The sequence below is a fragment of the Geotrypetes seraphini genome, chromosome 19, assembly GCF_902459505.1.
Source record: "Geotrypetes seraphini chromosome 19, aGeoSer1.1, whole genome shotgun sequence".
In the NCBI taxonomy this organism is placed as follows: Eukaryota; Metazoa; Chordata; class Amphibia; order Gymnophiona; family Dermophiidae; genus Geotrypetes; species Geotrypetes seraphini.
In genome coordinates, this window is record NC_047102.1 from 30,933,505 (window position 1) to 30,960,747 (window position 27,243).

At 45.9% G+C, this 27,243-nt stretch overlaps 1 protein-coding gene across 1 annotated transcript in view; it reads right to left on the reverse strand.

Annotated features, from left to right (window-relative positions):
* Window positions 1–27,243, reverse strand: part of PHRF1 (PHD and ring finger domains 1) — a 272,305-nt gene that overhangs the window by 152,737 nt on the left and 92,325 nt on the right. Inside the window, 3 exon segments of the mRNA XM_033927921.1 lie at window positions 2,013–2,132; window positions 18,691–18,878; window positions 20,374–20,492. Of these exon segments, the coding sequence (XP_033783812.1) occupies window positions 2,013–2,132; window positions 18,691–18,878; window positions 20,374–20,492 (427 nt within the window).

Sequence of the window (27,243 nt, forward strand, 5' to 3'; positions counted from 1 at the left end):
GGAGGGAGGGAACTGCTGAACTGCGCAAGCAGAGATTTTGTGCACGTTCCCTCAAGGGGACAAGGCCATTCACTGTTCCACAGGGCTGTGAATGGCCTTGTACCCACGGCAACCAGGTTTATTTTGGCCCTGTTTCTGCGGATTACGCGTGGCTATCCGCTGGTAACAGGCACCGTGCCATTCTCTAAAATAAAACTTAGAACAGGGAAACTGGGCTCAAATCTTACCTATGCTCTTCATAATTTTGGACAAGTCACTTAACTCTCCCATTAATCAAGTGCAAGCTTAGATTGTGAGCCCTCTGGGGACACAGCATAATTTAGTTGATATGCTGCTTTTCACGCTGGAGGTCCAAGAAGGTGGTTTATATTTCACAAATGTTTTGAGTAAAAATAAAATGTTCTATACAACAAACTGAGCTAAATTCAGGTATGCTACTTGTCTTGAGTTACTACAGAAAAGCTGTGTGAAGTAAAGCCAAAATTCACCTCCCCTATCCCAGCATGTGCATAAGGAAGGATTACAGCAGGAACAGACAACAGTAGCATTTTTATCACAGCCTGAGCTGCTGCTGGTCTCCTGTCTCATAGAGATTTGAAAGATTAGTTTAAAAGAGGGTACAAGTGAGGCCTGAGAGAAATGATCAGGATGTGGGGAGAGAAGGCGGCACGGTATGAAAACATATGATGAAGAATGAGAAAATCAGCTCTGTCCTCATTGACAGAAGACATGGTAACAGCAGTTAGCATATCTGGGTTTAAAATAGGTTTGGATAAGTTCTTGGAAGAAACGTCCATAGTCTGTCTGCTATTGAGATAGACACTGGGGAAGCCACTACTTGCCCTGGGATTGGTAGCATGGAATGCTGCTACTATTTGTGTTTCTGTTAGGTAATTGTGACCTGGATTGACCACTGTTTAAGCAGGATACTAGCTTAGATGGACCATTGGCTATTCTATTTTTTTTTTAAGTTTTGGAACTCAAAGCTGGAACAAGTGATAAAAACATTTAATGTGGAAGGGTTAACCCTCCCTCAAAAAAACCCCAAAAAGGTTTGCACAAATTCCTGTAGAAAAAGTCTAGACCTGAGGGAAGTCATTGCTTATCCCTAGCATTAAGGAGCATGGAATCTTGCTACTTTTCGAGATCTACCAGGTATTTTTGACCTGGATTGGTCACTTTTAGAAACAGAAGTGAAAGTTAAAAGGGGTTAGATTCTGTACAAATGTAAGGAAGTTCTTCTTCACCCAGAGTGGTGGAAAACTGGAATGCTCTTCCGGAGTCTGTCATAGGGGAAAACACCCTCCAGGGATTCAAGACAAAGTTAGACAAATTCCTGCTAAACCAGAACGTATGCAGATAAGGCTAGACTCAGTTTGGGCACTGGTCTTTGACCCAAGGGCCGCCGCAGGAGCAGACTACTGGGCACGATGGACCACTGGTCTGACCCAGCAGCGGCAATTCTTATGTTCTTATATGCCCTGACCAAGGTAGGGTAACTCCTATATTCTCGTATAAAAGAAAGATGGTGAAAGGCATATTTACTAAATCTTATGTATCCCACCTTATACCACTGCCACTGTTTCCATCCTAACCAGAAAGTCAGCGGTACAGCTCTAATACCACACTTTTTTTTATGCAAAGAATTTCTGCTCATAAGGTACTGTACTATGATACATTTTATTAAAATTTTATTTTTACTTATGCTCTACTTTACCATATAGTGCTATGCCCCCTTGCTACCCAAAACCAATCTACTCGATCATTTCTGGATAATTTATATCCATCTATTACAGTATACCATTGCTTATTATCCTTCACCAAGATTTTTTAAATCTTACTCCATTACTATAATTTAATATTGGTCACTCAAACTTACCCCATCCTATTTTAAGCCTCTTGCATTTGAATAGAGAATACTTAAGCAATCTGCTGTCATCCAGTATGTGTACTAAACTGGACTATTTGTCTTGGTTTGCCAGAATCATCGTTTTCCTTTTGAATGAGCTTACCTTGATAGTCCCACAGAAATAGGTCTGGCTACTGGCTGATGAGACCGTAAGGCAGAGCGGGAGAGGATTCGTCGCTTGGCGCTCAGAGGAGAAGCTGGGCTCACAGGATGTTCTTCATTACTGTCAAAGAAATCAAAGCCAGTCCAGCTCATTAGCAAGACCAAACACTGCAATTGGTGCACTACAAAAAAATGGAGATTTCAACAGCCTGTTCAAACTTCATTACTACCCAAAAATTGGCAAGTCCTCTGTTTGCTCAGTGGTCCAAAGTTATTAAGTCCATTTAAGGTGATCTACCAGTTATATATCTGCAGATTTCAATTAATGTTTTCCTCTCACTTGAATCAAATTCAGAACATGAACATGAAGCATTTGCATGTGTTGAACCATAGGATATGGTGGCAGATAAACACCACAAAGCTAATCTGGTCTGCACACTTTCCCTACTTAATGCAATACTACAGATCCTGTAAAAGCTCTAAGCTTCAGCCTTACTTTCTCACCATTATTAAGGGTTCTCTAAGCTTGTCCTACACCTTTCTGGATTCAAATATGATTCTTCACATCAACACCATGATCGAAACATTCAAGGTACTGAAGGGAATAGACTTAGTAGATAGAGACAGGTTGTTCACCCTCTCCAAGGTAGGGAGAACGAGAGGGCACTCTCTAAAGTTATAAGGGGATAGATTCCGTACAAACATAAGGAAGTTCTTCTTCACTCAGAGGTCGCTCCTCCGGAGGCTGTTAAAGGGGAAAACACCCTCCAGGGATTCAAGACAAAGTTAGACAAGTTCCTGCTGAACCACAACGTACGCAGATAGGGTTAGTCTCAGTTAGGGCACTGGTCTTTGATCTAAGGGCCGCTGTGTGAGCGGACTGCTGGGCACGATGGACCACTGGTCTGACCCAGCAGCGGCAATTCTTATGTTCTTATGTGACCCTGTGCCAGTCACTTAACACTCCATTGCCACAGATTCTTTAGTCAGAATGTGAATCCACCGGGACAGATAGGGAGAAATATTTGAGTACCTGAATGTTAATCACTTAGGCTATAAGTGGTCTATAAATACTAAAATAAAATACCTTCAGCAAAGAAAACTGCCCCATCATATGTTAGCTGGCAGTTTACCTAAAATCCTGAAAAGGAACACACTATCAAGCACAAACTCTAACCAAATTCTAATGGTAAGGTTCTCTCATTCTCAACATAAATATCCCATAAATAGCTTACTTTAAAGAAATCAGAAGAATTTGAGCTCTATTGAGCAGGGATTGTCTTTTAAATGTTTAATGTACAGCGCTGTGTACATCTGGCAGAGCTTTAGAAATATGTAGTAGTGAAAAAAGATTAGGTTCTTACCTTAGCTAATCTTCTTTCTTGTAAATTTACACTCTATTCCGGGACCAGTGGGTTATTTCCGTCTACCCACCAAGACTTTGTAGGAAGCCTCAAACTTCAGAGACTTAAACCCTATCCCTCCTACCTCATCACTGTCCCTGTCCCTATAAGCATCAGTCTTAAAACAGCCAGGAACCTCTGTGGAGGATAAGAAAAAGAGAGAAAGAGGGGAACGGAGAAACTCACCGACAAATAAGTCTATTCTGCTCATATCAACAAATGCAGCAATGAAAAACGAGAGAACAGGTCATTAAACATTAGAAACCTGAATGACAAAATAATGCTATAAGAAGACACAGCCTGCACTATCAGAAGGAGGTGACTAAACTAGAGACTCCCCAAAAATAAGTGCTAAACCTATTCAGATGGCACTCTTATAAAAGCTGGTCAGAAAACATAAATCCAGTTTACCAGTACTTGTAAAGGCAGACAATCAGCAAAGAATGGGGTGGGCTCCCAGAATAAAGTGTTGATTTACACAAAAGAGGATTAGCAAAGGTAAAAGTCTAATCTTTCATTCTTGTACAATCCCACTTTATTCTAGGACCAGTGGAATGAAACAGAGCAGTCCCAGAAAATCAGGGTGGGACTGATGAGCCTGCTACCAACACAGAAACACCAAAAGCAGCATCCTGCTTGGCCGCCACATTGATCCTGTAAAATTTGGCAAATTAACGCATGGATGAGAAAATGGTGTGAGGAAGAGGGATTTCTCTTCGTGAGGAACTGGACAACGTTCTGGGGAAAGAACAAGCTTTTCAAGAAGGATGGTCTACACCTGAGCAAGGCGGGAACCAGACAACTAGCAAATAACGTCAGAAGTGCGATAGAGCAAGCTTTAAACTAAGAAGAGGGGGAAAGCCGACAGTCGACCTGGTATCGACGGTTCGGGAAACAGTACCCAATGAGGGTACTGAGGGGAAAGATTTTGGGGATGACACAAGTGGCAAGCAACAGACTATGAACAAACAAGGGAGTCAGATGAAGCGAGAGGGGGCCAGGATGAACATACTGGAAGGGGAAGTCAAAACGGGATTGGATGTTGAGAGAGAACAAGAGGAGGACAATAGGAACATGCCACAAGGGGAAGGCAATAGGAATCTACCACAAAGAAAGGCCAAAAGAGACAATACTCAGGAGTTGGCAGGCCAGGAAGGGGACAAAATGAAGAATGAAATGCAAGATGAAATAGAAAGGAAGAAAAAATGCCAGGACTTGAACTGCATGTATACAAATGCAAGGAGCCTAAAGAACAAAATGGGGGAACTAGAGGTCATGGCCAATAATGAGAAACTAGACATCATAGGGATCACGGAAACATGGTGGAACGAGGAAAACAAATGGGACATAGTACTGCCAGGATACAAACTCTACCGAAAAGACAGGACTTACCAGAAGGGGGGAGGAATAGCACTATACATAAGGGATACAATTCACTCAACCACTGTGGACACAGCAGAGACAAATGCCCAACTGGAGGCATTGTGGATCAAAGTACCAGGAAGCAACGGAGCCGAGATAAAGATGGGACTGTTCTACCGTCCACCTGGGCAAACTGAAGCTGAAGATACAGAAATGGTAGCCGAGCTGAGAAGGGAATGCAAGAACCCAAACACCATAGTTATGGGAGATTTCAACTATCCTGGGATAGACTGGTGTCTCGGAAACTCAAAATGTGCAAGGGAAACGGAGTTCCTGGAAGCAGTACAGGACTGCTTCATGGAACAACTAGTCGAGGCACCAACGAGAGGATCAGCGACTCTGGATCTGATCCTCAATGGGCTGAAAGGCCCCGCGAAGGATGTGGAGATCATAGGACCACTAGGAACCAGTGACCACAACATGATTCAGTTCAAAGTGCAAGTAGGACTACCTATGGGAAAGAGAACCAAGGCAACAACATTTAACTTCAAGAAAGGGAACTATGATGCCATGAGACAAATGGTGAGAAAAAAGCTCAGAAACAGCTCCAAGGAAACGCGGACTGTGGAGCAAGCCTGGTCCCTATTCAAGGACACAGTAAACAAGGCACAAAACCTATATATACCAAGATTTAGGAAAGGTTCCAAGAAAAATCAGACAAAGGACCCTGCATGGATAACCAGTGAAGTAAAGAAAGTGATAGGAGACAAGAAAAAATCATTTCGGAAGTGGAAAAAGGACAAAACTGAAGGAAACTGGAGAGAGCACAGGAAGCAACAAAAAGAATGTCACCGAGTAGTCAGGAAAGCCAAGAAAGAGTATGAGGAGAGACTAGCCACGGAAGCAAAAAATTTCAAACCATTTTTCCGATATGTGAAAGGGAAACAGCCAGCGAGGGAGGAGGTGGGGCCCCTGGACGAGGGTGACCGGAAGGGAGTGGTGAAAGAGGAAAAAGAGGTGGCTGGTAGGCTAAACAAGTTCTTCTCGTCGGTCTTTACAATAGAGGACACATCCAGTGTGCCAGAACCGGAAAAAATCTTCAGGGGAGATCAGGAGGGGAAACTATCATGCATGGAGGTAAGCCTCGAAGACGTTCTCAGGCAGATAGATAGATTAAGAACGGACAAAGCTCCGGGCCCAGACGGGATCCACCCGAGAATACTAAAAGAGCTTAGAGACGAAACAGCAGAATTACTGCAGCATATTTGCAACCTGTCCTTGAGAACAGGGGTAATCCCGGAGGACTGGAGGATAGCGAATGTTACACCGATCTTCAAAAAAGGATCGAGAGGCGACCCGGGAAACTACAGACCGGTGAGTTTAACCTCTGTTCCGGGGAAGATGGTCGAATCAATGATCAGGGAAGGTATCAACGAGCATATAGAAAAAAATAATCTGATGAGATCGAGTCAGCATGGTTTCTGTAAAGGCCGATCATGCCAGACAAATCTACTGCATTTCTTTGAGGGGATAAGTAAGCAATTGGACCAAGGTGACCCAGTAGACATTATATATCTGGATTTCCAAAAAGCCTTTGACAAGGTGCCCCATGAACGCTTACTGAAGAAGCTGTGGAGTCACGGGGTGGAAGGAAACGTGTACAGATGGATCAAAAATTGGCTGGCGGACAGGAAACAGAGGGGCACTACTCTGACTGGATAGGGGTCACAAGTGGTGTTCCGCAGGGGTCAGTGCTGGGACCGTTGCTGTTCAATATATTTATTAATGATCTAGAAACGGGGACAAAGTGCGAAGTTATCAAATTCGCAGATGACACAAAACTCTCCAGCAGGGCCGGAACTGTTGAAGAATGCAAAGAACTGCAGAGCGACCTGAACAAACTGAGTGAGTGGGCAAAAAAATGGCAGATGAGCTTCAATGTGGAGAAATGTAAGGTCTTGCACATAGGGAAGGGGAACTACATGTACAGCTATACGATGGGAGGGAGGGTACTCGGGGAAGGAAGCCAAGAAAAAGATCTGGGGGTATTGGTGGATAACACAATGAAGCAAGCGGCGCAATGTGCAGCGGCCTCAAAAAAAGCGAACAGAATGCTGGGCATTATCAAAAAAGGTATCACTACCAGAACAAAAGAAGTTATCCTGCCACTGTATCGAGCAATGGTGCGCCCACATCTGGAATACTGCGTCCAATACTGGTCACCATACCTCAAGAAGGACATGGCAATACTCGAGAGGGTCCAGAGGAGGGCAACGAGGATGATAAAGGGTATGGAGAACCTTTCATATGCCGAACGGTTAGACAGGCTGGGGCTCTTTACCCTGGAGAAGCGGAGACTGAGAGGGGACATGATAGAAACTTATAAAATCATGAAAGGCATAGAGAAGGTGGAGAGGGACAGATTCTTTAGACTAGCAGGGACAACTAAAACAAGAGGTCATTCAGAAAAACTGAGAGGAGACAGATTCATAACGAATGCAAGGAAGTTCTTCTTCACTCAGAGGGTGGTGGACACCTGGAACGCGCTTCCCGGAGAGGTGATAGGACAGAGTACAATTCTGGGGTTCAAAAAGGGACTGGATGACTTCCTGGAAGCGAAAGGGATAACAGGGTACAAATAGAGATTTACCTTACAGGACATTGAGTGAACAGGGTATGGGTATTTTAAGTTAGGTAGGGAACACTTTCAGGTCATGGACCTGGGGGGCCGCCGCGGGAGCGGACTGCCGGGCACGATGGACCCCTGGTCTGACCCGGCAGAGGCAACGCTTATGTTCTTATGTTCTTATGTATGAGGTGCTACCAAAAAATTTGAGGAATATGAACAGCGCACGTGAACTGGATATAGTATGCCCTTTCGCTGCTATAGGTGTTTAGCAGTATGCTTTGTGAATCAGTGACACAACAGGCATGCAGCTGGGTGGTTGTGTTGTTTTGTTCTGTGCAATTTTGTAAGGTTGTATTTTAGTGACTTGGCGGATTTCGATATGACAGATTTTATTGAGCAAAGAATCTGCATCAAATTTTGTTTTGAACTTTTAAAAAAACTGCTATAGAAATCCATCGTAGGCTCCAGGAAGTCTTTGGAGATAATGCCATGTGTCAAAGCAAAAACTTTCTTTAATACAAACACTTCAAGGATGGATGAACATCTGGTCCATGACGATGACCATTCCGGATGACCATCAACAAGCACAACACCGGAAACCATAGCAAAGGTTTGTAAGACTGTCCTTGCAGATCGTAGGCAAACTATTCACGATGTTTGTGAGATAGTAGGACAGTTATATGGGACGGTTCAATTAATTCTGTCAGATGAATTGAACATGAGACGCATTTCTGCAAAATTTATGCCAAGACTGCTAACCGGTGAACAGAAGGCCCATCGCGTTTCTGTCTGTTCAGAACTTCCAGAAACATTACAGTAATTATCCCAGGACAAGCAGGCAGCATATTCTTAACGCATGGGTGGCGTCACCGACGGAGCCCCGGTACGGACATTTTTCACTAGAAAGTTCTAGTTGGCCACACCGCGCATGCGCGAGTGCCTTCCCGCCCGACGGAGGAGTGCGTGGTCCCCAGTTTCTTCGTTTCCGCGGAGCGAAGACGACGCATGTGGTTTCAACGGCTGTTGAAAACATCCTTTTTGCCTTCCCGCTCGCGTTATTTTCTTGTTTTTTCTCTTTTTCCCTCTTCAGGTTCTCTTTTTTCTTCAATTTAAAAAAAAAAATCTCTCGATTTCTCTATTTTTTTTAATCCGGCCCAAGCGGGGCCTGTTGTCACCATACAGGCCTCCGGTTTTGATTTTGCGGAGGCCATGTTTCCCTTCATGCCCCCTCAACCGGGCTTTAAGAAGTGCCAGCGGTGTGCACGCCCGATCTCCCTCACTGACCCACACAATTGGTGCCTACAGTGTTTGGGTCCAGAGCATCGGGCTGACACCTGCACCCGCTGTGCCACTCTTAAGAAACGCACCTTAAAAAATTGGCAGATCCAGCAGAACATCCTTTTCGGTACCGGATCTGCTATGGAACCTGCCGCGACGTCGACGGTACCGCAAAACACGGCACCGACCACTTCGACGACGCCCGATCCTTCCTCGGGGTCGCTGGCACCAGGTAAGCCGGCTAAGAAGCCTTCCACCTCCCTTGAGCGCCCACCTGCCACAGTGGCGACGCCGGTCCTCCCGGCCTCACGCCGACCCCGTAAACGCTCCGCCCCGATCTCGGTGAGTGCCTTGTCATCGGCCTCCTCATCGCCGGGGCGTGGAGCAGCACCTATGGAACCGAAAAAGAAAAAAGCGGTACCTGTGCCACCCCTGGATGACCGCATCGCGGCCATACTCCAAGACAAATTGCAGGAACAGCTGCAGCAACAACTCCAGCACCTGTTACCGACCCTATTGGCACCACTTCTTTCGGTACCAGACCGGCCCGAGCCTCGCACCATTCCACCGGTGTCTACCCCCTCAGTGCCACTCAACACTTCCATGCCAGTCCTCTCGGCTGAACCACTCCGTTCTCGGCCTGTGGTACAGACCCGCTCTGAGGCCGATCCTCCTCGGGACCAGGAAGGGCACCGGTCTCCCCGGGACCGAGAACGACACCGCTCTTCCCGGGACCGGGATCAGCACCGGTTTTCCTCTCCCGGTACCGTCTCAATGCGCTCTGGCAAGTCTCTTTCTAAGACCCGCCACACCGAGCCTTCCACTCCGACATCTCGGCGTGCGCACACTGACATCAGGGACCCGGACTTATGGGAAGAATCCCCTCCCAGTACCGAGGAGGACGCATCGTCCATAGACGAGGAACCCTCAGTGACCGATACCGCTTCCAAGCCTGAGCAATCCTCTTTCACCAAATTCCTCAGGGAGATGTCGGCGGCTCTTTCTATTCCTTTAGAGTCCGACTCCAAAAAGTCCCAGGCCTTTCTGGATGCCTTAGACTTTGAACAACCTCCCAAAGAGTTCCTCAAGTTACCCGTCCATGACATACTGCGGGAAACTTTTTATAAAAATTGGGAAAATCCACTCACTGTCCCCGGAGCTCCTCGTAAACTTGACAGCCTATACAGGATCATCCCAATTCCGGGTTTTGACAAACCTCAATTACCCCATGAGTCTCTCCTAGTTGAGTCTACATTAAAAAAACTCAGGGCTCCAGTGTTTATGCCTCCACCCCTCTTGGCAGAGAAGGCAAAACGATGGATAAGTTTGGCAAACGCCTTTATCAAAATGCAATGCTAGCCAACAGGGCGAACAATTACACATTTCACTTCTCATTTTATATGAAGCATCTCATACAACAACTATCCGCCCTACAAAAATACATCCCTGAACGCAAAGTTCCACTCTTTCAACAACAAATTTCCAGCCTCCTTCAACTGCGGAAATTCATGGTGCGCTCTATTTATGATTCATTTGAGCAGACCTCCCGAGCGTCTGCCATAGCTGTTGCCATGCGGCGTCTGGCCTCGTTGAGGGTATCTGATCGTGACATCAACCACCAAGACCGCCTAGCTAACGCACCCTGTCTTGGGGCGAAATTTTTGGGGAGTCCCTGGATTCAACCACCCAGAAGCTCTCAGCACATGAGACCAGATGGGACACTCTGGTAAAACCTAAAAAGAAGGCTCCACCTGCTCGTCCTTATAGACCACAGTCCTCTTACCAGCGCAGGTTCTCGGCCAGGCCTCTCAACCCGCCCCAACAGCAGCCTCGCAGACCTCGTCAACAACAACACACTCAGGCTCGCTCTCAATCTCACCAACCTGCCAAGCCTCTTCCTCCGTCAAAACCATCTCAGCCCTTTTGACTCCTTTCTCCAGGGCATAGCCAGTCTTCCACCATCATTACCTCTTCCTCAGCCAATCGGAGGACGTCTCCAACTCTTCCTCAACCGTTGGGAGGTCATCACATCAGACCTGTGGATCCTCAACATCATCCGCCACGGCTACTCTCTCAACTTCCAGACTCTTCCACCAGACAACCCTCCAATAGAGTCTGCGTCTCACTCCTCCCAGTCCCTTCTCCTCCTAAGGGAGGTCCAATCCGTCCTTCTTCTCAATGCCATCGAAGAGGTTCCCACAGACCAAAGGGGTCAGGGATTCTACTCCCGCTACTTCCTGGTTCCCAAGAAGACAGGAGACCTTCGTCCCATCCTCGATCTCCGGGACCTCAACAAGTGTCTGGTCCAGGAAAAGTTCAGAATGCTCTCCCTGGCCACGCTTTATCCTCTTCTCTCTCAACACGACTGGCTATGTTCCCTGGACCTCAAAGAGGCCTACAGTCACATTCCAATCCATCTGAATTCCCGTCACTACCTCCGATTTCAGATTCAGCACCGCCACTATCAGTACAAAGTGCTATCCTTTGGCCTCGCATCATCGCCCAGGGTGTTCACCAAGTGCCTTATTGTAGTGGCGGCCTTTCTCAGGTCTCACAACCTCCAGGTGTTCCCCTACTTGGACGATTGGTTGGTAAAAGCACCTATGTCTCCACTTGTGCTACAAGCCACTCAGTACACCATCTCCTTCCTCCATCTCCTGGGGTTTGAGATCAACTACCCCAAGTCACATCTACTTCCCACACAGCGACTTCAGTTCATTGGAGCCGTTCTCGACACCACTCTCATTGAGGGCGTTTCTCCCCTCCGACCGCCAACGGACCCTACTCCACCTCTGCCGTCAGGTGCTCCTTCATCACTCCATTCCAGCTCGGCAGATGATGGTCCTCCTGGGCCACATGGCCTCGACGGTCCATGTGCTTCCTCTGGCGCGACTCCACCTAAGGACACCTCAATGGACTCTAGCCAACCAATGGTCACAGACCACGGATCCTCTTTCTCATCCCATCTCTGTGACATCGTCTCTTCAGCAATCTCTTCAATGGTGGTTGAACTCATCCAATCTTTCCAGGGGTCTACTCTTTCATCTTCCCCCTCACTCCATGATCATAACCACAGATGCCTCCCCCTATGCATGGGGAGCTCACCTGGGAGAACTTCGCACACAGAGACTCTGGACCCCTCAGGAGCGTCAACATCACATCAATTTCCTGGAACTCAGGGCCATGTTCTATGCCCTCAAGGACTTCCAGCACCTTCTCTACCCTCAGGTTCTTCTCCTGTGCACGGACAACCAAGTCGCCATGTACTACATAAACAAGCAAGGCGGCACCGGATCTCCCCTCCTCTGTCAGGAGGCCATCCGCATCTGGACCTGGACCATGGCCCGCAGTCTCTTCCTCAAGGCTGTCTCTATATCCAGGGCGAACAGAACTCCCTGGCCGACAATCTCAGCCGCATCCTTCAACCTCACAAGTGGACTCTGGATCCTCCCACACTCCGCTCCATCTTTGCTCGGTGGGGCACTCCTCAGGTGGACCTCTTTGCAGCTCTCACAACCATCAGCTACCCCTTTTCTGTTCCAGACTCTTCTCTCCATATTGTCTGGCCCCGGATGCATTCCTGCTCAACTGGACGGATCAGTTCCTCTATGCCTTTCCTTCTCTGCCTCTGATGTTGCGGACGTTATTCAAACTCCGCAGGGACAAGGCCACCATGATTCTCATCGCCCCTCGATGGCCTCGCCAACACTGGTTCTCCCTCCTGCTCCAGCTCAGCTCCAGGGTGCCCATTCCTCTTCCTGTGTTTCCTACTCTACTTACACAGCAGCATCAGTCTCTACTACATCCCAATCTGTCCTCGCTCCACCTGACAGCTTGGTTTCTCTTGGGCTGACCTCCCCAGAGAATATATCTCAGCCTGTCCGTCGTATTCTGGATGCCTCCAGGAAACCGGCCACCCTCCAATGTTACCAGCAGAAGTGGACCCGGTTCTCCTCTTGGTGTCTGCTTCATCATCACGATCCCACCTCATTGGCGGTGGAAACCGTACTGGACTATTTGCTCTCTCTCTCCGACGCTGGCCTCAAGTCGACCTCAATCAGAGTCCACCTCAGTGCCATCACTGCATTCCATGAGCCTATCCTCAGAAAACCTCTTACGGCTCATCCTCTGGTTTCCCGTTTCATGAGAGGCCTCTTCAATGTCAAACCACCTCTGAAGCCTCCTCCAGTTGTCTGGGACCTGAATGTGGTTTTATCAGCACTCATGAAACCTCCGTTTGAGCCTCTTGCCACAACTTCACTCAAATTTCTTACATGGAAGGTGCTTTTCCTCATTGCCATCACCTCTGCCAGGAGGGCTAGTGAGCTGCATGCACTGGTTGCCGACCCCCCCTTCACTGTTTTTCACCATGACAAGATGGTTCTGCGGACCCATCCTAAATTCCTTCCCAAGGTGGTCTCGGAATTTCACCTCAACCAGTCCATTGTGTTGCCTGTTTTTTTCCCTAAGCCCCATTCTCATCCTGGGGAACAGGCATTGCACACGCTGGACTGTAAGCGTGCCCTTGCTTACTACCTTGACCGTACCAGGGCTCACCGCTCATCTCCTCAGATCCTTTTGTCCTTCGACCCTAACCGTCTGGGTCGTCCTGTCTCTAAACGGACGCTTTCCAACTGGCTTGCTGCCTGCATTGCGTTCTGTTATGCTCGGGCCGGTCTCTCACTGGAAGGTGCTGTCACGGCCCACAGGGTCAGAGCTATGGCTGCTTCTGTGGCTTTCCTCCGTTCCACGCCCATCGAGGAAATCTGCAAGGCTGCCACTTGGTCCTCAGTTCACACATTCACTACTCACTACTGTCTGGATACCTTCTCCAGACGGGATGGGCACTTCGGCCAATCTGTGTTACACAATTTATTTTCCTAATGGCCAACCATCCCTCCTCCCTCTCTGTTAGCTTGGCGGTCACCCATGCGTTAAGAATATGCTGCCTGCTTGTCCTGGGATAAAGCACAGTTACTTACCGTAACAGGTGTTATCCAGGGACAGCAGGCAGATATTCTTACGACCCTCCCACCTCCCCGGGTTGGCTTCTTAGCTGGCTTATCTTAACTGGGGACCACGCACTCCTCCGTCGGGCGGGAAGGCAATCGCGCATGCGCGGTGCGGCCAACTAGAACTTTCTAGTGAAAAATGTCCGTACCGGGGCTCCGTCGGTGATGTCACCCATGCGTTAAGAATATCTGCCTGCTGTCCCTGGATAACACCTGTTACGGTAAGTAACTGTGCTTTACATACCCTCCCTATTCGCTTGACCTTTCGCCCTGTGATTTTTTCCTATTCTCCAAAATGAAATTATGACTGAAAGGGTGCTGTTTTAACACGATTGATGAGATCCTTTCCTCTAAGGTATACATATTCAGGGCTTCCAGTCTCTCCTCATATGTCTTTTGTCTCAAACCTATCATTTTCGTTGCCCTCCTCTGGACCGCTTCAAACCTTTTTGTGTCCTTTGCCAGATACAGTCTCTAAAGCTGAACACAATACTCCAAATGGAGTCTCACCAACGACCTGTACAGGGGCATCAACACCTTCGTTCTTCTACTGGTTATGCCTCTCTTTATACAGCTCAGCATCCTTCTGGCAGCAGCCACAGCCTTGTCGCACTGTTTTTTCACCTTTAGATCTTCGGACACTATCACCCCAAGGTCCCTCTCCCCATCCGTGCATATCAGCCTCTCACCTCCCAGTATATATGGCTCCTTACGATTATTAATCCCCAAAATGCATTACTCTGCATGGAGTTCAATGCGGTTTATAAAAGATTAATCAATAAACAAATCTGGATGATCTAATTGATTATCAATTTTGAAGAGAGATATGTTTTTAATTGACTTCTGAAATGTAAATAGGAGTGTGATGTCAGAAGAAAATGACAGAAGACCTTGTCATGAGAGGCCGCTTGAAAGTAGCTTAAGGACAAAACCCATATGTCAGTCCTGAACATCCTTCAGAACCACTCCCCCGCCACTGGGGAGAGAAGTGCGCTTGGTGACCTGCGCCACCAAGGAATCCACCTTCACGGAAGCAAAGCGCTTGTTAAAGGCATCTGCCATGGGATAAAGCCATACCGTGGCATGAGCACATTTCAAGGGATCCTCAGGAGTTTCCCAGATTTCTGCAAGAATCCGAACAAGGTCAGGGAGATCAGAAAAAGAGGTTGATTGCGGCTTCTGGTCACTCACAAAGGAAAATTCTGCAGTGATAGGCTACTCAAACTGTAGCTTTAATTCCAGGAGAGATTCAGAGATCAAATCCACAAGCGTGTGCTTGAAAAATCTGCGCACAGTGGGATCCTCCCCCAAATCAGGGGCTCCGCACTGATCCGGGTCCGCCAGATCTACCTCATCTGCGGCTGCCGCAGTGGCCCCCTGTAAAAACAGAGGTATGGAAAGCGTATCTGGCACAACCGCAGGCAATACCAGCTTACCTGCTGGCAGCCCCAAGGGGAAGCAAGAGAAAAGACCTTGGTCCATAGGAGCAGGGGTCTCTGTGACCGGCACGGATGCCAACGGAAGGGAAATAGGCAGAGACCTTTTAACCAAATAAAGCATATTAAAATCCAGGGAAAGCTCATCCTCTACAGGGGAAGCCTACCCCTGCGCACCAGTTTTGGACTGTTTGGAGGATTTACAAAGTTTATCTCACGAGACACATTTGCGTTTCACCGTAGCATCACCTGCGCACTCCCTAGGGCTATTTTTGCAGGAATCAGGGCTAGAAGACCCTCTTTGGAGACTGAAGGCAGCGAATCCGGGCAAGCCTCACGAGCCACAGCGCATGTGGAACATGACTGCGCATCAAGACAGTGAAAGATAAAGAAACTGATATGAAAATCTTCTCAATCAAAACTATTGTTTAGAAAAGGTCCTCCAGGCTTAGCCATGCTTTCAAGATTATTTTTATTACCCTCCATTTGTTTTTTTCCCTATATGTATCTATTTTCTTTAAAAATTGTAGTTCACCCTCCTTCCTTTTTGTACTGGTAAATATTTGTACGTATACACTGTATGTTTATTTGTATAAATTTGTTTTATTGTTTGTCTCCTAATTTTAAACTGTCATATGCATTGAAGTATCTGACAACAAATTTTTAATAAACTTGAAACTAAATATATATCAAAGTGCATGTTAATACTTATATCATCATATCTATAACCTCAGGGTCTTCAGTAAGCCAGCTGGGTCAACAGACTCAAACCGGTTAAGCTCTTCATTAGTCCCGTTGGTTAGTTTTGTGTGCGGCCATATTCACACAGACTCGCAGCGTTTACCCCGTGAGTGGCTTTTGATATAAATTCAGAGTTTTGCCTCTTAAATTTGATCATTTAATAAGAGTTTCAATTAATTGAATCAGCGGGGATGCCGAAGTGCTAAATTTCAACAGTTGTTTTTAAACTGTTAGTTGTACAAATATTAATACGATCTGTTTGGCTTTGCAGTATTTTGCTTTAAAAGCTCAGCTACTCCCTGAAGAAAGGGCTGAAACGGATGTTCCGTCGGAGAAGTGATGCTGCTAAACAAGCTAAGTACACATAGTTTTTGTTGAGTATTATGAATTAATGGAATACCAACGTGGATTTATAAAAGTAAATTATAAAGCACATGCTACAAAAGGAATGAATTAAATATTATTGAAAACAAAAAAAGAACACAAAACTTACCAACAGGACTAATGAAGAGCTTAGCTGGTTTGAGTCTGTTGATCCAAGGTTATAGATAAGTATTAACTTGCACTTTGATATATACTGCGCATCAGACAGCCATCCACCACAAATGAGGCATGAATTTGTGACATCCTGCCCTGGGAAGTTGTCTATGTGGTTTTCTTTCAAAATTAAGCAGGCAAGTATAAAAAATAACTTTAAAATGATATCTGGAATAATCCACGATGGCCACAGAGGGTGCCTCTTTTGAGTAAAAATAGCCCAGGAAAAGCACAAAGAACTCTCAACAATGTTGATTTTAGGAATTTAGGGGTGGGTTGGGGTGGTAGGGCATGCAGGGAAACCACCCAAAACCCTCTTTTTTAAACCTCCCAAAATCGCTGATTCAAGCTGTCAGCTTGTACTGACAGAACCATGTGCAGACTGGAAAACATAAGAATTGCCGCTGCTAGGTCAGACCAATAGTCCATCCTGCCCAGCAGTCCGCTCACACGGCGGCTGAAACAGCTCACAGGGAGATCCTCTGCCTCAGGTAGCTGAAAAGCTGGACATCGTGTACCTGGACTTTAGCAAAGCATTCGATAGCGTACCGCACTGCAGGTTACTGAGTAAGATGAGTTCTATAGGATTAGGTAACACATTGACGAAATGGGTTGGGAGCTGGCTTGGAGGTAGGCTCCAAAGGGTGGTGGTGAACGGCACCCCCTCCGAAATGACGGAGGTGATTAGTGGAGTACCACAGGGCTCAGTCTTGGGCCCAATCCTATTCAACATCTTTATAAGAGACTTGGCAGAAGGGCTTCGAGGTAAAATAACATTATTCGCCGATGACGCCAAACTGAGTAATGTAGTGGGCAAATGCACAACAGACGAAGATTCAGTGCCCGACAACATGATGCACGACCTACTCCTACTGGAGCGATGGTCTAGGTCATGGCAACTCAACTTCAATGCCAAAAAATGCAAAGTTATGCACCTGGGCAGCCAGAATCCATGCAAGTCTTATACCCTTAATGGCGAGATCCTAGAAAAAACGGTAGCAGAACGAGACTTGGGGGTAATCGTCAGTGAGGACATGAAGTCTGCCAATCATGTGGAGCAGGCTTCGTCCAAGGCAAGACAAATCATGGGCTGCATACGAAGGGGTTTCGTGTGTTGTAAGCCGGAAGTCATTATGCCATTGTATAGATCCATGGTGAGGCCCCACCTGGAATACTGTGTGCAATTCTGGAGGCCGCATTATCGCAAGGATGTGCTGAGACTGGAGTCGGTGCAAAGAATGGCCACCCGGATGGTCTCGGGACTCAAGGATCTACCATACGAAAAACGGCTTGACAAATTACAGCTATACTCGCTCGAGGAGCGCAGAGAGGGGGGACATGATCGAGACGTTCAAGTATCTTACGGGCCGCATCGAGGCGGAGGAAGATATCTTCTTTTTCAAGGGTCCCACGACAACAAGAGGGCATCCGTTGAAAATCAGGGGCGGGAAACTACAAGGTGACACCAGGAAATTCTTTTTCACTGAAAAAGTGGTTGATCGCTGGAATAGTCTTCCACTACAGGTGATTGAGGCCAGCAGCGTGCCTGATTTTAAGGCAAAATGGGATCGGCACATGGGATCTATTCACAGGGCAAAGGTAGGGGAGGGACATTAAGGTGGGCAAACTAGATGGGCCGTGGGCCCTTATCTGCCGTCTATTTCTATGTTTCTATGACTTTGAGTCTTCTAACTGCTCCACCGACTGGTCCTTCATGGCCGAGTTATCTCTGCCACTCTTCAACACGCTGTACAGACACCTGGCAGAGGAATGCAGTCTGGTTCCAATCCCAGGTGTGCCTCCACGGAACCACACAGCCTGCACTCAACCCACTAGCAGACGAACCTGAGGTGAGCAAGCTCCCAAGGGAATGGTCCCTGAGCCTCGATATGAAGTGCAGACTGTCCAGGTGGTCTACTGACAAGCAGGGAACCCCTCCAAAAGTCTGAGATCTCCCACAGTCAGAGCTGTCTCCGCAGGGAACCTCCACAGCATGGGGGTGAAAACCGCAAAGGCAAAGACTGAAATTACACAAAATAAAACACGAGCAGAAAAGACAAGCTCCTACAGTCTGGCTTGTAGGAAGAAAAACTGATGCTTACAGGGACAGTGATGAGGCAAGAGGAGGAGGAGTTTAAGTCTCTGAAGTTTGAGGCTTCCTACAAAGTCCTGGTGAGTAGACGGAAATAATCCACTGGTCCCAGAATAAAGTGGGATTGTACAAGAAGTAGTAGTAGTAACTTAAGAGATAAATCAGATTAAAGCTTGATTATTCTTTCACCTGTCAAATGGATCCAGTTCATATGGATCTCCAAATACTGAGAGTGAAGCTGCTCCAATATCTGCTCTCAGGCAACCAAGTGAGGGCTCCACTGCTCTCTGTACTGCAGGGATAGACACACCACGTACAGGTTTACACAGCCCCAAGGTCTTAGCGATACGGGAACGCACTGTCACATCTTTTGCTGGCTGCAGAGGGGAGAGAGGAGTGAAAGTCAGTGTCATGGCATCTAACTATCACCATGTAAACAGAACATGAAGTCTGTGTGGAATTGCATCCAAAGGTCAGCAGCCATAAGGAAGGCCTCAGTAAAGTCTGTGCACAGTAAGACAATGAGAATCCTTGGAGCACTTACATTTAAAACTGCTCCTTTATGTTTGCTTTCTTTGCATACAAGTTAATTTGTTCACAACCTGGAGATGAAGGCTAGGAAGAGACTCTATCCTAGCAAATAAGTGTTAAATAGCCCTGAGTAGAGCAGAATAACTGCCAAAGAATGCAAAGCTTTAACAGATTCTCTTACCAGCTGTGACATCAGAAGACATTAGGGCAATTCTGTCCAATATCAGCTCATGAAAGTCACATTTAAGGCTCAAAGTATTCATGCTATGTCTATAGGACAGTCACAAAAATATCTTCACTTTCCCTAGTGCCTTGTCTCTAGAGCAGGGGTGTCCAATGTCAGTCCTCGAGGGCCGCAACCCAGTCGGGTTTTCAGGATTTCCCCAATGAATATGCATGAGATCTATTAGCATACAATGAAAGCAGTGCATGCAAATAGACCTCATGTATATTCATTGGGGAAATCCTGAAAATCCGACTGGACTGCGGCCCTCGAGGACCGACATTGGACACCCCTGCTCTAGAGACTGCACTTAAAGAGTCTTGAGACATACTATTGTTTCCTTGAAAAGAGAACACCTTTGTGGTGACAGTACCCATACTTATTCATCAGCAGACTGAATTCCTAGCTTCTGGGGGTAAAAATATCTCTAGCCTTGACTCCCACATACAGTACAAGTCAGTGTGTCGCCCTCTAACTTTCCATTAACTGTCAGAGATTCGTAAGTAGTGAGTTTCTTTAATCCTGTACACGTGGATCAATCCAGGTCATAAATATTTGGCAGGCCACTAACCTTGATTGCCAGGAAGGTGCAAGTGTAAGCGTATATAGGCCTCTGCTTCTAATCTGGACTTTCAGCTTCCTAACACTGACTTCTCCTCTAAAGCAGAATTTAGGTTCTGTACATCTGAGAATCTGACAGTCTCTCTAACCCATTTTTATTTCCTCATTGTATTAGTGCAACGGTAATGGGCAACCTAGGAATATCTTCAGTCATATGCTCTCTCACCTAATTAACTTTCAGGCACATATTAAACTTCATAATCATTGTACACTTGTTGAGAGAAATAAAAAGGAATAAAGATTAAAAAAAACAAACAAAAAAAAAAACATATTTCAATAAAAAAAGATTTAAACTAAACTTCATAATCATGATCATCACACAAACATCATATAAAAATATAGGTTTGTGTGGCTATCACGACCTATTGTTTTGCTTTGACTGAAGTGGCTCTTTCCTGTCCCCAAGAAGCTGCTGTTCTAGGCGACCATCTAGTCTTGCCTAGTGGTTGAGCTGACCCCGATATATTCCCTGATGCAGTTGTTACAACTGTACCCACCTTTAGTTTCTTTGCCTTCTTCCGTCGCCTGCGTCTGCCAGACTTTTTCCCCTTACTCCTACTCCTTGTGCCACTCTTTGTTCGAGGTTTTTTTTTCCCTGTACGTTTTTTCTTTCTTCCTGAAGAGACAAAAATAAAAGTTATTAAAAGTTTCCAGTTATATAAAAGATAAGAAAAACAGCTTATACTATTGCATATGCCTTTCAGTGCTAAAGAAATGATAAATGCAATTTGGTTAGCTCTCAAAAATTGAAATGAGATCAGTTGAGGCACATGGAGGTTAATTCTGTAAAAGAAAGTAAGTGCTTACTTTCCTTTACAAAATATTAGTGTGCAGGGCAAATACGTGAGTATATTCTAGGTGCAGCTATTTATACATCCACAGAGCCACTGTTGCATGGGACCTAGCTCGTCACCATATTTCCACAAAGCTTAACGTTTTCACTTTCTAATGCCACCCCACCCCGACTCTGGTGTTCAGCATAACTGGTTTGCTACTGTATTTTCAAGTTTTTGTTTTAAGTCTCGTCAATATCATGAGGGGCCTTTTTTTCCTACGAGTTAGGAATTTTTGGTCCTTTCTAGGTTTCCTTTCTTTTCTCGTTGGCTCAATTTTGATCTTTTGATCTCAGTAGGCCAAAAACACCCAGTTGATTATTTACCAACATTGAGTCATTTGATTTTGCTATAACTATTTTTCCCAGACACATCCCATAAAAAAAAATCACCAGAGTCTTTAAGAAACGTTCCCAGTCAGCAGGACTATATCCATAACAGATAGTAATAATAATAATAACTTTATTCTTGTATACCGCATTACCATGGAAGTTCTATGCGGTTAACAGATGAAGAGACTGTACATTTACAGCAAAGTTACAATTTCGTTAATGTTACATTTACAATTTTAGATGATACATATTCGGTCAAGTTACCTTTACATTCTAGACAATAAATATACGGTGAAGTTATTTTGGCAGCTAGGATATATTTTCGGAGTAGTTACATTTGCTATAAGCTCGATACAGCGGCGTTATAGATGGTGGTGTTACATGAGGCGGTAAAGGTTTAGGGGGGAGAGGTCAGAAGAGGAGGAAAAATCAGAGGAATTTGACAAAAAGGTAGGTTTTAGTTAACTTCCTGAATGTTTGATAGTGGGGGGAATTGAAGATGAGAGTAGAGAGGCATTTGTTCCATTTGCCCGCTTGGAATGCTAGTGATCGGTCAAGGAATTTTTTGTAGAGGCAGCCCTTCAGGGAGGGGAAGGAGAACAGATAGGTATTTCGAGTACGAGAGGGGCCAGTAATTTCAAGGTAGATTGGTGAAGAGCCTGCTAAGGTTTTGAAGCAGAGGCAAGCGAATTTAAAGGTGATTCTTGCCTCCATCGGCAGCCAGTGGAGTTTGGCGTAATAGGGACTAACGTGATCGTATTTTTTGAGGCCGAAGATGAGGCGGACGGCAGCATTTTGTACTATTCTTAGACGTTTGATGGTGTTTTTATAGGCTCCTAGGTATATGATATTACAGTATTCCAGTTTGCTTAAGATTAATGATTGGACCAGTAAACGGAAGGAGAGGTGGTCAAAGTGGTGTTTGATGGTGCGAAGTTTCCAGAGGGTGCAGAAGCATTTTTTGCCCTGGGCACTGGTATGGTCTTCGAAGGTTAAGCATCTATCTAGGATGACTCCAAGTATTTTTATGGAGGGGTTGATAGGATAATCAAGGCCGTTCAGTTTCATGGAGGTGTTTGTTATTTTATGGGTAGGGCTAGCCAGGAAGATTTTGGTTTTTTCAGTATTCAATTTTAATTTAAATTGTGAGGTCCATAGTTCTAACTTGGTGAGGATGGAGGATGTGAGTTGTTCCGTTTGTTGGGTGAGTGAAGTTAGGGAGATGATGATGGTGATGTCATCGGCATAAATGAATGATTTAAGGTTTAAGTCGGCTAGTGTCCGTGCAAGAGGTGCCAAGTAGATGTTAAAGAGGGAGGGGGATAGTGGGGAGCCTTGTGGGACTTCGCAGGAATTATACCATTGATGGGAGAAGGTTCCATTGCTGTGGACCTGATAGGTACGGCTAGTTAGGAAGCATGAGAACCAGTGTAGCACTTGGCCGGAAATGCCGATGGAATCCAGGCAGCGGAGCATGATATCGTGGTCGACCAGATCGAAAGCGCTGCTTAGGTAAAAGGACTTGGTAAATCCTTCTCCAAGGTAGGGAAAACGAGAGGGCACTCTCTAAAATTGAAAGGGGACACATTCCGTACGAACATACAGAAGTTCTTTTTCACCCAGAGAGTGGTAGAAAACTGGAACGCTCTTCTGGAGTCTGTCATAGGGGAGAACACCCTCCAGGGATTCAAGACAAAGTTAGACAAATTCCTGCTGAACCAGGTAGGGCTAGTCTCAGCTAGGGCGCTAGTCTTTGACCAGAGTGCCGCCGCGTGAGCGGACTTGCTAGGCACAATGTACCACCGGTCTGACCCAGCAGCTGCAATTCTTATGTTCTTATCTAAATAAAGTTAAAAAAAAAAAAAAAAGATACCAAAAGGGGAGGCTGCCTACCACTAGACCTGCCCTGTACCCTGTTCATGGCCTAGCACTAGACCACAAGAGGGGGAGGGGTACAGGGCAGGGCAGTGGGACAGGGTACAGAGCCTGGCAAGGAGGGGGGACAGGGTGCAGAACCTGGTATATTTTATTAAATATATTAGTACACAATTTGGTTCAGAATGGTTTTTTTCTTGTTTTTCTCCTCTAAACTTAGGTGCGTCTTATGGTCAGGTGCATCTTATAGTGTAAAAAAAAAATACGGTAACTTCATGGAAACTTATCTGCTAGAAAACGCTGAAACAGAGTAGTTCACAGAATATTTCGTAAAACTTGACGTAATGGACAAGATCTTATTTGAGAAGGTACAGTAGGTCGTTCCAAATTGCTGTTAGTAAATAGGAGCAGGAATGAACAATTTTACTGCTAATGCTCTGGAAGTTATATCAAAAGCATCAAAGACTGATTGTGACATAAATTTCCTGGTCTCAAGGAGATCATGTATGGTCTGTTGAAAATCAGGAAGCTGGTCTACAAGAACGAACTGTTCTAAGTGAGACAGGTGTTGAACTAAGTGCTTGAAACAGAAAGTCATATAGAAATTGTAGTCGAGGATGTGGCTTGTAAGCATTGTATTTTGAAATAGCTTATGGCAAAACCTATCCAAAGTATGACCTTCCCTACTTGGAGTACTGACATATGTTCTGGGACGACTTCTTCACAACAGACTACCAAGAGAGATTAATGCTGCAATTCAGGCTTATAAAGTCAGGACATGACTGTATCCTGAAATGGAATTCAATTTTGACAATGCCATTGGAATAAGTAGAGGAGACTCCCAGTTTTTCAACATGGATTCTCGCATGAGATCAAGGAGTGGGAGTTTTAAATATTCCTTCGGGATTTGCTCAATGTCAAGTGCATTGAGAAGTGCAGCTCTTGGTTCCAGTTCAGATTCTATTTGCACAGGAAGAGCTTGAGACATTCTAATTATGAATATGGTAAAACAAAGGTTCTCTGGAGATGGCATACGCCTAGGCAGAGGAGGAGTTGGATCTGATGAAAGCCAATAGGACTCTGAAACAGAATGTTGTGGGTCAGATTAATCCTGAAGGGATAGATCGGTGTCCTTTTGCTCTTTGACTGGAGAATTAAAAACTGCACCTCCAGAAGGAGCATGACGCTGTGTGGTATGGTGGCTATGATGATAATGCCAGGAAGGACTCCTATGTCTCCTTTGATGATGGTCCAACATAGATGATGGGACCTGGATTTGCATCGAAGAGACTTAGACTTAGTACCATGAGGCCTCATAGAGCCATGCTCGGGCTCAACCGATACAAGCAGTTGGCTTTGATTGGTCTTAAACCATAACTGGTTTTGATGAAGCAGCTCATGAACTTGGTCCTGATTTTAAGTGGCGGTACCAAGGGTGTTGATGGTACAGTTAGTGCAGTGTGTCAAGGCATTGGTGACCTTGATGTAGAGGCTTGCCTCAGAGGAGCCACTTCCTGTAATGATGGAGAGCGAGACTGCTGATGATGACATTTGCACAGGAAGAGCTTGAGACATTCGATTTGGCATGCATCAATTTACTTGATGCTAGAGATGCAGGCATCATGTGGCGAGGAGAAGCATGGGAATCCTGAAGCCTGTTTACTAGATGGTGTTAGCAAAGGTACCGAGGAAGTTGACGCCGAACGATACAGCGATTGTGGTGCAGACTTCGATGTGGCCTTTTCAACATCAGATATGAAGGATATCCTTTCATGAATCTTGGGGGTCCAAAATGTTTCTACTGCTGTAGACGTCAAGCCTTCAAAGAGCGTTTTTGTAACTTTGAACAGCGATGACAAGTGTCTATTTAGTGCTCAGGACAAAGGCACTGAACACACCAATTATGCAGATCAGTGACTGATATGGCTGCTGCACAGAGAACATCTCTTGAAGCTGCAAGAAGGCTTCAACATCGAAGGAAAAACTGCCAATGCGAGATCAAAGGAATCAATTTTTCCTCCGAGGGTCGATTGATTAGTGACTGAAAAAGAGTCAATGCTTCCACTCCAGCTGGAGGATCAAAGGCTGAAAAAATGGGAAGAAAAAATTTTTCAAAGAAACTCCCAAGAAAATAAAATATTAAGGAAAAAGAAAAGAAATGAAGAAAATGAACCGGGAAAGGCACAAAAAAAAGAGAAAAAATATAGCATATTTGGGGAGACTAATGACACACGTCTTCTTAGTTCCGCGAAAAACTAAGAACCGACGATCCCTCGAGTCAATATCAGGCAGGAAGGCATTCGTGCATGCATGGTATGGGCAGTCTCGAGACTTCTAAAGTAGTTAAAGTAAAAGTACATTTTTGCACTGTCTGTACCAGGGCTCACCCATTTTGTGAAAATAAGCTGCCTGCTTCCCCGGGGATAAAAAATGGTTCCAGATGCTTGCTTCTTCAGGCTACTAGTCAGACTTTGTTAAAGTCTGAGACCCCTGACCCCCACAGCTCCTCGCATGTCTTCGGACCTCCGGGGGACAACATCCACCTTGTGGTCCTGCATATCTTTAAACACCACATCACCTGCACTGGGAAAATAGGTGCATGTAGTCACCTGTGCAACCAAAGAATCCACCCTAGGCTGACCCAGAAACTGCTGGCACTCTTATACCAGCAGATAAAAACAAGACATGGTCCACGTTACCTTAAGAGCTCCTTCCAGAGCGAGACACTGCTCTTAGATGAAAATGCTTATATCAGGGTGCCAGGGAAAAGTGAAAGACTGGGAGTGTACTCCACAAAGCCAGGAGGAAAAAGTGAATAGAGCCGGCTGAGAGATCAAATTCAACTCCAGCAGACTCAGAAATAAAATCCGGCAAAGCTGCTCCTGAGGACACCAAAAAGCCAGAATTGAGTCCTTGATCTCCCATGCCTGGAAGCGCTGCAGTAGAAAAAAAAGGACCAGCAAGCTGATCATCATCCGAAGGATCACCCAGATCAGGATCAGGCAGCGCTGGAACAGTGGCGGACTAAGAAGATATGTCTACAGAAGCTTAGAGACAGATCAGAGGCAGAGTGGGACTGCACACGGGAAGAACGCCTGTTGCGAAATTCATTCCACAAATATGCTATAAAGTCTGAGAAGGCCTCCGGCTCCTGGGGCATAGAGTGACCCAGAGATGACTGAAGCATGCATTTTTGAGGCTGCGCTTGCGCATGGAACCAACAGCAGTGCTGAGCCCCGAAAACAATACAGTCTGCCCCACAAGCTAGCCGAGCATTTAGTCACTTGCTTATCAGGGGAGAGGCTAAGCCTTACAATGCCGCCCATCCCAGCTGCGCCATGCAGCATGTGGTGCAAAGATGCTCCAAAATGCTAAATTTGCACAATTCTGGCAAGAATTCACTTGAGGAGAGCCCAAGGATTCCATCCCAACAAGTTTTGTGCAAAAACTGCTGTTTTGATGAAGCAGGGAGCTTTAGAAAAAAAGATTGCTAAAAATCCAAGATTGTTGCCGCTAAGAAATTTTTGCAAAAATCACACTATTTTTCACATTCCAAAAATGATGATTTTAGGATTTTTGAGGAGGGGGGAACACAGGAGGACATGCAGAAACCTTCAAAACATCGAAATTCAGACAACCAACCCCCCCAGGCTGTGAAAGCCTTTACCTCACTGTAACCTGTGCTGGAAATGTGCTGCAGCCTGCCTCAGTTCTCTTACAGTAGCTGGAATCAGAGAACCACTGCCTCATGCTGGGAAAGCCTCCTTCATACTGATCTTCAGGCTGCCAGTCAGACTCCATGTCTGACTATACCTCCACCCTTGCGGACCAATTGATGTACTCAGGAATGGACGAGGTGCAGAATGCACCGGCACCCTGCAAGACACCACCGAGTCTCCTAGGTATACCCAAAAGCCTATGCCAAACTTCGCCCAACAGTAGGAGAAGTGGAGATGGCCCAAACTCCTTAGAAGCAGATGCAGGTTGGCTGACAGGTACCTCCAGGGATTGGCCTGTCAGCTGCAGACCGAAGTCTGTATGTTCTCCATGCAGGCAGAGCTGAAGAATAGCTCAGAGGACAAGAAATCCCACAAAAGAGATGAAAAACACTGAATAAAATAATAAAAAGAAGAGAGCAGAACACACAGACTCCAGCTGGCACCCATGCAGAAGAGAAAAACTGCAGGTGGAGTTACCGAGCACCCTGAAGTAGAGAAGACAGAAAAAATCAAAATTGGATGCCTTCCACATACGGCACGCGGCCAATGGGACACAACCCACTTTTCTAGAATGTCTCATCTATTGCACTGGAAAGTTAAATTCCACC